Here is a 12,283-nt window from a genome sequence, read left to right on the forward strand (position 1 = left end):
ATCAAAAAATTTTGTGCGTGGAAGTATAATAATTTTAAGTCACAAATTTAAACTAATTTTAAATCTATTTTTTAAAACTTATTTTGCAGTATTTTAATGACGATGACATACTTTTTTCTTTATCACATGTTAAAAATTTAGCAATTGTTCAATACCGATAATAACATAAAACGCAATTGCAGTTATCATTTTTCTTTCACTGGATGGAAAAGATGAATTAGCAATGATTTAAATAGTAGTAGAATCTTTGAAAAATGAAGTTTTTCCTTGGTGATGGAGGAGGGAATTGAGCGCAAACTTCTTTGCAACGAGTGGGAAAAATTATATTCCGCCCGAACAGGGACTCGAACCCTGGACCGTTAGGTTAAAAGCCTAACGCTCTACCGACTGAGCTATCCGGGCCCGAAGAAGAATTGAAAATTTTAGTAAATAAGCAAATATTTAGATAAAAATATAATTTAAAGAGCATTTTAAATTAGAGACAATGAAAATACAATGTCAACTGATTTTTAGTTACTTTACAGAAATATGTTGCATGTCATATTTATTTGTATTCCTTCCTGTGTCAAGTTTGTTACAATGATACCTGTTTTCTTATTTTTCAGATTTCGTATATTCAAAAAATATTCTAATTTAATTTGATGTTGCGAATGAGAAATTTTTATTAAATTTTCATCATTTTTATTTTTTGGTTGTACAATGATTTTTGTTAGAATTTTCTGAAAAGAAAAAATATAATAAGGGGAAAGAATTAAATCAAATCTTGATAAATGTGGTGCCATCTGTTATGGATTTTATTAAATGAATTTGAGAAGTTGTGTGTTCGATTATAACTTAAAGATTCTGTAATAAATTTGAGTTAAAATTGAGAGTAGAATTCATAATGGATTGAGTTAGATTTTTTTTTAAAAAAGTAATCATTAAAATTTTAAAGGGAGAGAGAAAATGAACAAAAAATCGAATTTATGATTTTAGAAATTAAATTACCTAGTCTTTTTCTTTTTAAAACTTTTTCATAGTGATATACGTTGGTCGATATTTTTATTTATTTATTTATTTATTTGGAATTTTTTTCTTTTTTTTCTTCTTTTTTTTTTTTTTTTTTTTTTTGCTAGTTGAAAGTAAATGACTCGACTTATTTGAAATAAATATTTAAATAAAGTTCTTCAATCCTACTAATTTTATAAAAACTCAATAGATGGCGACGCTAAATATATTGCTATTAATTTATTAAATAGTAAAAATATAAAATTTTTAAAATTTTTTTTATCAGACTTAAATAAATTTTTAAATTTTATTAACAATATTTACATAATTAATTTCAGAGTGATGGGAAAAATATTAAATGTATATGGCAATGTTTGTTTTACAATCTAATACAATTTTTCTTACCTTCTTAAATATTAAAATAAATATTTTTAATAACTATGTCTTTTTACCAGACATATTCTAACTTAATTTTATAATGAACAAGAAATTTAATTGAAGTAATTTTCAATGGACATATCTAAAATTGGATTAAAATTATCAAGAAACTGGAAAAATGTTCAACTTCTTATATTCTTAGGTATATTGCTTTCGTGCCTTATTAGGTAGAGCTTTCATGCCAAATTGTAATTTGCCATTAAAAATTCAATTTTTTAAAAGTAAGAATATGCAAAATTCTGCAAACCGTAGAATGTAAGTTTGCAATCAATATATATTTAAGTTCACTTGGTTAAAAAAAATTATCTATAGGTAAAAAAAACTTCCTATATGAGGGCAATAATTTTTCTATTAATTTCAAGAAAAAATTTATTTAGAGAAAATCCTCTGATTTACTTGCATTTAGTGGGAGTAAATTAATAACTTAAAATTTGATTAATTTATAACTAGAGAGCATCAAAAGTCTTAAGCCAATAAAGTGAAACAATTTTTAACAATGTTCTATTTTTAAAAAATCGCCGTTTGAGGGAGCCATTCTTTATTGACAGTAGTAACTCATCCATCGAATTGTCCTTTTCCCTATTCGATTTTACAATGAGGCTTTCACATATTCGTTCATTCACACTTGAATCTAAAATTTGATTTCCCACTTCAACTTTCCCAATATATACTAATTTTAAAATCAATATTATATCTACAGGCATAGAAAGGAATAGCAAAATTATTTTCTTCCATGTTTTCCGAACCAATTTAAACTCCTGGTTCATGAAGCTTTAGCTGACAAATATCTAGTTTTAATTAATCTAATTTTTCTAACAAAGTCAGTGTTTGTTATATTATTATGCTTCTCTTAGATATGGTGTTAAGAAAGAGCAAACAAAATTTGTAAATGAGACAAATAAAGAAAGGACAAAAAAAATTTCAACTCACTCTCAGTAGCAACAAATTTATGACAGAAGTAAAATAAATTGCGAGAATCAGAAAGGAAGAACTATCAATAACAAGAATTTATTTAATATCACATTTAGGAAACCCTTTTTAATTTGTATGAAAAATACTATTATTCGGACTTTGACTGCTCATTAAACTCCATTTTTGAAACATTGGCAAAAAAAAAAGGATTTAAATCATCGATTATTTGTGGGTAGGATTATGTTAAGCGGGTTGACAACTCACTGTAAGGTCATCAAAGAAAAGAAAGCATATATCAAAATTTTTATTTTTAGATACTATTCCAATATCGAATTTTTTAAGTTATATTTTAATTTGTTTCGTACCAGGTTGTACAGTGAGAAAAAAAAAAAAAAAAAGCCCGGATTATTTTAAGTAATTTTTTATCTAATGATCGAATCTTCACATTCTAGGTCTCATTCTTGATGGCTCGAGGAGGCGTACTCAAATATACTAATTAATTAAATAATCAATATTTTAAGTTACAGAATCAGACACAAAAACGTACTTTCGCTGAATAAACATACCTTTTTTTTTTTAGACGGATTCGAATTTCTGACCCCCAATATTCACTTTATTCCTGATGGAGGATCTCTCTATTATCAGAAGATGGTAGTACCAGCTGCTGTGACGTCATACAGGATACTGAGTGAATAGCCGCGGGAAATAGGCTCCCAATAGTTTGTTCAGGAGAGAGCTCTAAAGTTTGGACCCCTTAATGTTAATTTTACTTTTTCACCATATCTCGAGAACTTTTTAAGCAATTCGATAAACTTTTGCATACAATTATAAAATACCTAAATCCAAAGATAATTTCATTGGAAAAATAACTTTCAGTAAATATTTATTATTTTATTTAAAATGAAATCATAAAACGTAATGGTTGAAAAAATTTTGAATAGCAAGGTATAAAATTTTTTGCAACATTTTAAAGTATGTAATTTTACATGACAAAATACAAAACTTTGGCAATATTCGATCAAATTTTATATTTTGATATGTAAAATTACATACTTAAATATTTACTAAAATTTATTTTTTTGCATGAAATTATCTTTGGCTAAACGAATTTTATAACTTTGTGCAAAATTTTTTCAATTAGCTTAAAAAGTTGTAGCAAGACTTAGCTTAAAAGTATACGCAAGAAGTAAAATTAACATTAAGGGGTCCAAACTTTGAATAGCTCTCCTTAACAAACTATGGGGAGCATATTTCCCAGATTGCAGCCACCCCCTGTATATATCGGGGGCCAGAAATCCGAATTCGCGAAGAAAAAAGAAAGTATGTTTCAGAGAATGCACGTTTTTGTATGATTTCTCAACTTAAAATATCATTTGCCCGAACTAGTTAGCATATTTGAAGCCATCCTTTCAAACCATTAAGATTGAATTCTATAACATGACCGATCAAAAGTTATTCAGGGTGTTTCTTTTTTTTCTTCTCATAAATGTTTTCTAGAAAAATAAAATCACCCGGTCCTACCCCACTAGTAGGTTAAGACTGGGTATGCATGTTAACTCGATGGAAAATTTAGAAATAAAAGAATTTCTGTGAAAAGTAGCAGGCATTATGCTTGAAATTTACATGTGATGGCCATACTGAAGGGGGGTGGGAGAAGGGAAAATTGTCCAGGGGAAGTCTGAGGGCATGACCAAAATTTGTTTCAAAAATATCTAGGGCTAATTTTTTTTTTAGAAAAAGATCTTTATATCAATATAAAATAAATAATTTTGAATAACATTTTTTTGAGCTTTCGTGCTCTGCGGGACCTATAAAACCTTCCTTGATCCTTGAATGTAGTTATCTTCTTCCTCTACTGCTCTGCAGCTTCAGTGGGTCCACCACAGACTCACATAAAGGGTGTGTGGGGGGGGGAGAAACCCGGTTTTATCCCGAGAACAGAGACTATCAAAACTTAACAAAACAGAGCTGTTATTAGAGTAAATTCTATTAGTTAAAGTATAAATCTTAAATATACTTAAAATGAGCTAGATTAAATATAATTTTTGTAACTAATTATCTACACAGGCACTGTGAATCAACAATAGGGTCAGTCCTTGTTCTTGTTTAGTAGAGTATAATTCAGAGTTTGTCAAGTAAAAAACAAAAATAATTTCGACACAATCAAGGCACCCGGTTTCACTCCCATTAATTCCTATATTAAAGATTGAATGTAATATGGTAATCGTTACATGTATTTATTATTGAAGGACGAATCCTGTAATATTTTTAAGAATTTTATTATTTGTTTTCTATCACTTAAGTGTATGAAAGTTGCGAAAAATTAAAATCCTAATCAGGGAGTCCTAAATTAAATAGACCGTTTTCAAAAATGTATGCATATATATATATAATGTCTGTAACATAAAAAAAATTCAACTAATCTTTTCATGTTATTTCTTTTCTGTAAATCTTTTTAATCTATTATTCAAATAGAAACACTCTTGCTCACACTTCAATATTCACATCCTGTCTTTTTATCTATTTTTAGTTCAAATATGCATTAATTACCAATTTGGCGATTATCCTTTTAACTAACTCGTGGGAAAGATTTTTTCCCTGGACCTATTTAATAGACCAATTATAATGACTAAGATTTCTCTTATTCTCTAAAATGAAACATTTTACAGATTTACTTTGCAAAATTTCCCCTAACTTTTATTGAGGAGCGATAACTGTTCTCTCTCTAATAATTATTAAATAACTTTTGTGTCCTCTTTCCCTGCATGTTTTTATCCTTCCACTCGGCAACGACGTTACAAGTCGTCAGGATAAAACAGTAGATCTAAGATATGGAACATCTGATTTAAATGGACAACGGAAGGTATATCAATCATGTCTTCAACTTAGTACTAATATTTCAACAAATACAGTGACCTCTCACTTATGCACCATTTATACGACGATTTTTATAGGTCCCAGTACATTAGATAGGAAAATAATGATAAACATCCTTCGTTTATGCGTCGCTCTAAAAATAAATTCTTCAATTATGCGCCGAAATTTTAGGCTAACATTTTAATTTTTTAATCTTTTAAATATTTTTTCTTTTTTAAAAAAAATGTTTTAAATTAAAAATGAAGCAAATAAGCAAGCCTTGTTACAGATAAAAAGAATATATAATGTTAAATCCTATTGAATTTGCTTCCCCCTGTGACCTTTACTATGATTATTACTATGATTTTAAAAATATCCTTTGTTGCAATTTTGATTATTGGGAAATTCTGATTAATTTTTGTCTTTTCAATAATTATCTTTACAATGGAAAGGATATTTTTCTTCAAATTAATGGAATACCACAAGGATCTAATTATTTATCTCTCTTAGCTAACTTATTTTTGCATTATGAAAAAAATTATACTCTTAGTATTAAACTCGTTTTTAGATATATTGATGACTTAATTATCTTTAATTTCCAAGATTTTACTGTTTTGTTAAATGATATTTACCCTGAGGAATTAATCTTACTTCGTAATCATGATGATAATATTAATTTCAATTTTTTGGATTTAGGTATTATAAGAGTTGAAAATATCTGCTTTGTTGATTTATACGATAAAAGAAATGATTTTAATTTTAATATTGTTAAACTAATTGCTTGGAATTCTAATGTTTCTAGGAGCATCTATTTAAATACCACTTTTAATGAAATGAACAGAATTAAAAGAATATGTAGTAATATTTATTTATCCAAAAAACAAATCGATAAACTCTATCAAAATTTGATAAAAAACAATGGATACCCAACTAAAGTAATAAAATTTTATATAAAATCATTGAATAAATCGTATATTTTTGTGGATATATTTACTAAACATTTTCTTTGTTAATTTACATAATTTTGCCATGCGCAAATCCATTTCGGGTAAATCCATTGCCAAAATTATTTACTAAATAATTTCTTTGTTAATTTGTATAATTTTTCCATGTGCAAATCCGTGGTTAAAATTATTTACTAAAAAATTCCTTTACTAAATAATTTCTTTTGTTAATCTATATTATTTTTCCATGTGCAAATCCATTTCTGGCCAATCCGTGGCTAAAATTATTTACTAAAAATTTCTTTATTAATTTATACAATTTTTCCATGTGCAAATCCATTTTGGGCAAAACTGTTGGTAAAATTATTTACTAAAAATTTCTTTATTGATGTATACAATTTTTCCACGTGCAAATCCATTTCGGGCAAATCCGTGGCTAAAATTATCTACTAAAATTTTTTTTCTTTGTTAATTTTTCCTTGTGCAAATCCATTTCGGGAAAATCCGTGTTAAAATTATCAATTAAATTTTTTTTCTTTGATAATTTATATAATTTTTCCATGTGCAAATCCATTTCGGGCAATTTCGTGGCTACAATTATTTGCAAAACAGGCAATTTATGTTTCTCTTTACTATTTTTTCTTAAATAAACATCTATTTTCTAAAACTATTTATGGTCAACTTTTTTAAATTATCCAGTATAATATTACCTCGCGCACATCCATTTCGGGCCCATCCTTGGTAACTAACAAATCAGTGCACAGAATAACAAATCACTTCAGCATTGCAGTAAGAACGGCACTTTAAAACCCTCTAGTTACACTCAATTTGCGCTTTTGTTTTCATATTTTGTAATCTGGCAATCTTGTTGCGAAAACATTTTTAAATCATTCTTGAAAAATTTCCCGTCCATGTAAGTACATCTGATTTCGCTACTCGCTTTATGGTCTATGTTTCATGCTGTTTTTTCTTTTTATTTTATTTTCTGTTTTTACATGTTATTTTTACTTATTGTGTTCTATTTGTTGTAATTTTTGTAAAAAAAATTTTTGAGTGCTGCTCACACTATTGTATTAATATATTTTGCTTTGGCTATATTGATACAATTTTTTTGATAGCACTCTTTTTTGCCGATATAATAGTGTGGGCTGATAAAAAGATTATAACCCCCCCCCCCGGTTTTCTTAAATAAAATTTCATCCTTTTTTTCTTTTCTTTTTTTTAAACTGTTGTGTATTATTTTTTTATTTATTATTCCCCCCCCCCCTTTTTTTTTCATATGTCTATAATTTTTCTTTGTTTTATTTTCATTTTGAACTTGTGAGTTCTCTAATGAGTTCTATTTACTTGCAGCTCATGCGTAATAAATGAAACTTATTGTTTTTCTTAACTTTCTTCGTGCTTTCTTGTATTTATATATATATATATATATATATATATATATATATATATATATATATATATAAATACAAGAAAACACGAAGAAAGTTAAGAAAAACAATAAGTTTCATTTATTGCGCTTAAGCTGCAAGTAAACAGAACTTCTTCAGCCCACACGATTATATCCGCAAAACAGAGTGCTTTCTGATATTATATATATATATATATACATATATATATATATATATATATATATATATATATATTATATATAGATATAAGAAGTTTGTCTTTTTAAGTAAAATTTACAAAACAAAGCTCAGTTTTCTTGGTACACTTGCAAACTTATCCAGAACTTCTTCATCGCTTATTTTAACGTCTCTATGGATGGAAAGCAATGCAAGCAAGTCTATTTTCCGAAGTGGTCTTTCTTAAGTAAGACTTCAGTCTTCTTAAACTTGAGAAGCTTGCCACAGTCGCAACAGAAACAGGCAGAACTGCTAGTAATTTTAAAAGAATATAAATGTTAGGGAAGAAAGTCTTGTCACATTTTTCTAAACAACTAATTGCTGTTTTGGGAAGATCTTCAGATTTATTCTGACTCCACTTTTCCTTCCATAACATAAATTCACTTTTCACGATCTCTTTATGTGACAAATCGTCTTCGTAGAAATTGAAAGCAGCTTCCAGAGAACAGAAATCTGTTTTTATACAAAATTCTGGAAGTATGTGTTGTAAGGATGCAACTGTTTCCTTGTGAGATTGATAGCGTTCCTTCAGGGAGTTACAAAAATCATCAAGGTAAAAGAACTGGTGTACATACTCTTCCCACCACTGTTCATTAATTGGACTTTAAGATCTTTATCTCCACTGTTAGCTCGGTATCTCAGCAATGATCGAAAATTTCTGTCGTTTTTTTCGGGTTCTTCTAGGCCTATTCGTCCACCATCACGATGGCCTCTCACTGCTATTTGTTGCCTTCCGCAAAATCTTATAGTTTGCATTATAGGAATCAATCTTTTTCTGTTTTTTTTTCTTCAATATCCAATTTTCTTTGAGCATTGACTTGATTGATAACACTGTCAGCTTTTTTTTTACAATGGATTTTGTGCCTTCAGCAATCAAAACTGATGTTTTATGATAAGTGCAATTTTCATGTTTACGAAATATTTCCTTGGCTTTTTTCAAATTATTAAATGCCCGTGTTACTTGATGATCTCCTTTCCCTACACTATTCGAGGGTGAAAATATTACGCAATATTTACAAAAAGATTCGGATTTTTCTCAGAATAAGCTAACCACTCAAATTCTTCTAACCATTTCATTTGAAAAGTTCTAGTATGGGTTGAAGTAGAACAACTGGAATTAGAAGGAAATTTGTATGCAGGTTGTGGTTTTCAAACATTTTCCACAAGCGAAATTTTTTCTTCATTTGTTAACGAACGAACGGAATCGTTTTGACAATAGTTTCCAATATCATAAATATTTCTTCTTACCGGGTTGAAATCCTCTGTAAATTGGGGCTGGATGTGGATCAACCGTACCAATACCTTCGACACCAGAAGAAACATTCTTAGTAGCACAGCCAACTTCAGTACTGTCGTTAACAGACTTATTTACAATAGAAGCTTGTCTCTTCATCATGAATTCAATTGACTTAATAACAAATTTAAGATTCCACAACAGCAAAATGCAGATGATCGCTATCCAAGAATCTTACTCAGAGCTACAGATAAAACGACTTGGAGCTAACTACATGCATATTGTCTGTTTCCCGCTTATATAGATTTAGTTAGAGCGCATGAATTCGAGAAGCTTTGATTTCTGGAATAGTCTAAAATCTTCGAACAGGAATCTATTCGAAATTTCGATTGGGTCTTCAAAATAGGCCATGCCTTCATTGTATGCACTATGGCACACAAACATGGCCATTCAATGCACTATGGCACACAAACATTCGCTTGAGGCGTTGAACAGGACATTGAAAGGACAGGAAGATATAAAAAAACAATGACAAATTATTTGGCGGCACTCTGTTACTCCTTTCAGGTGATTTCAGACAAACACTTCCTGTCATTCCGCATTTAATGTATGCTGATGAGATCAATGCTTGCTTGAAATCATCTCCACTGTGGCGTAATGTTGAAAAAGTTCTACTAAAAGTAAATATGCGCGTCCAAATGCTTCAAGATCCATCTGCTGAAACATTCTCAAAACAACTGTTAGATATCCGTGATGGAAAAGTTACTAAGGATGAGACTGGATGCTTAAAATTACCGGACTATTTCTGCACAATCATTGATTCACAAGATGCTCTCATTAGCCTAATATTTTCCGATGTAACACACGCAATACATTCATCATGAGTGGCTGGCAGAAAGGGCGATCTTAGCAGCAAAAAATGTGGACGTCAACGAATTGAATCTGGAGATGCAACAGTTATTGCCAGGTAACTTGGTGACATATAAATCCGTTGATGAAGTTTGCGATCCCATTGAAGCTGCAAATTTTCCAACAGAGTTTTTAAACTCATTGGATTTACCTGGCATATCACCGCATAATTTAGTACTCCGGTTATTTTGCTTCGTAATTTGAACCCACCGGCGCGCGAATAGTCGTTAAAAAATTAATGAACAACGTAATTATTTTAAATGACAAATTCCGGGATGAAAGTATATTACTTCCACGAATCCCTATTATACCCACAGATGCGCCAATTCAATTTAAACGCATTCAGTTCCACATTAGATTGGCATTTGCAATGACAAGGCCAAACAATGTCTGTTTGTGTCTTAGATTTGAGCACACCATATTTTTCACGCAGACAATTATACGTGGCATGCTCTCGAGTGGGCAAACCATCCAGTTTATTTGTGTTAGCTAAAGATGGAATGACAAAAAATATTGTACACTCCATTGCACTAAGAGATTAATATTGTTGACTAATATTTTCAGAATTCGTTTAATTTATAAAAAAAAGTTACAATAAATTAAAAAAATTATTATTTGGTGTGTTGTTATTTTCACATTCCGTCATCGTTCACAGCGCTCCATGCCTCTTCCACTCATATACTACATACGCACACACTTACAATAAATAAGATATATTTTCCTACTCTAGAAATAATTCATATGGCAAAACAACGTTTGCCGGGTCAGCTAGTATATATATATATTAGCTAATTAAATTATTGTAGCAAATTCATGTGACATGACAGGTTTTCTTCCTAGAAATTCAGGATTTAAATTAAAAAGTTTTTCACAGATGTTGATGCAACTATCTTCTACAGTGTCTTTGCTAATTTCTTTCTCAGATTATAACATATGATTGAGACTAATGGATAAATCAAAATTATTTTTTCATTTTCATTTACTAAAAGATTAGTGAAGTGATTTTCAATTAGTATCATTCTTTTATATTTTTTTTTTACTAATTGCAGCTCCACATCTTCCAGAAATATTTTAAATTAAAACCAAGAATTCCGAGAGGAAAAATGTATACCCTGCCACTTGAATTTAATGCAAGATTTTAAGAGTAATTGAAACCCCATCAAAATAAAGTGTGACTCACAAGTAAACAACAAACAAATTAACTTTTAGATAATTTTTATTAGTTTCATAACAGTCTTAAACTAAGAAAGCAGTTAGAAAATTTTACAGTTTATTGTAACAAAACAAATAATCTATTGTTCTATTTTCGCCGAATCTAAAGTCTATGAAAGACAATGCTCTAAATTTTATGCTTATTACTTAATAAATTAAATCTTCGTTTTTTTTTTTTTGCACTATCCCGAATCATATAAGCAGCTTCTTGATCACACTGAAAAAAAAATGCGAAAATTAAACAAATAATAGATAATTTCAAAATAAAAAATAGATAAATAAGTAAAAATTTGAAGTCAAATGACAACTTATAAAACAATTTCTAGTTCGCGACTAATGATTTCAACGTTTAGCGTTTTTTTTTATGACATAAGAACTGGCAAACATGTATTATCGCAAAAAATTATTTCAGTAAGCTTATAGAGCATTTTTAAACCGGAAGTCATTACGAAGAAATCGTCAGAGGAAGGCATTGGTTTACATTAGGCTGTCTGGCCAACTATGATGATGCAGCATTTTTATAAGCCTCTCTAAAACCAAACCGTGGATTAATATTTTCAAAGTAGGAAGCATTTCATTTTATAATAAAGGTAATCAGTGCAAGTTCTTCTATTCATTCTTATTATGTATCTACATGCTGTGCCATTTTCAACTCACTTTGATGGAGAGCTCAAAGCCACCCATGTTGCTCTCCAACAACTTGCTGTTCGTCTTACCCGTCCTGAGAAAGCTGTGATTTTTTTTCCCTTCAGATTCTACCTCTGCACTTCAGGATCTGTCAAGCAATCCAGAAAATAGTAGTTCCCTTGTATTGAGCTGTAGAGAACTTCTGAAGAGGATTGAGGGAAGTGGTTCCATCCCATTGTTGTCTTCGAGGAAACGAAATGGTGGACTTTTTAGCCAAAAAAGGAACTTATATTCTTCAGAGATCTGACTTTCCATTCCGCTAAACTTGAAATAAAAAGAATCTTCAAATAATCGCTCCATTGTTTGGCATCTCATGCTGCTACAGATAAGTCCAGGAATATGCTCTGTGGAACTCACAGTGTTCCGCATTAACCTGGTGCTACTGCGACTTTTGACCGGACATGATTGTCTACATTCTCATTTATTTCGCCAAAGATGACTACTTTATCAGATTGTCTTTTATGTAACTCCGGACG

At 29.8% G+C, this 12,283-nt stretch overlaps 1 protein-coding gene and 1 non-coding gene across 5 annotated transcripts in view; both read right to left on the minus strand.

Moving 5' to 3' along the window:
* Positions 1 to 329: 329 nt before the first annotated feature.
* Positions 330 to 402, minus strand: TRNAK-UUU (transfer RNA lysine (anticodon UUU)). The gene has a single exon. It is a non-coding gene; the product is annotated as a tRNA-Lys (tRNA).
* A 10,704-nt stretch (positions 403 to 11,106) lies between these two features.
* Positions 11,107 to 12,283, minus strand: part of LOC107443902 (uncharacterized) — a 40,269-nt gene continuing 39,092 nt past the window's right edge. For all 4 annotated transcript variants that reach the window (XM_087149728.1, XM_087149726.1, XM_087149729.1 and 1 more), the window contains exon 17: positions 11,107 to 11,337. In XM_087149728.1, the coding sequence (XP_087005854.1) occupies positions 11,333 to 11,337 (5 nt within the window). In that variant the 3' untranslated portion in view covers positions 11,107 to 11,332. The remainder of the gene's footprint in view (positions 11,338 to 12,283) is intronic.

This window comes from Parasteatoda tepidariorum, chromosome 8 (assembly GCF_982258835.1).
Source record: "Parasteatoda tepidariorum strain Cologne lab strain chromosome 8, Ptep-v5.0, whole genome shotgun sequence".
NCBI lineage: Eukaryota > Metazoa > Arthropoda > Arachnida > Araneae > Theridiidae > Parasteatoda > Parasteatoda tepidariorum.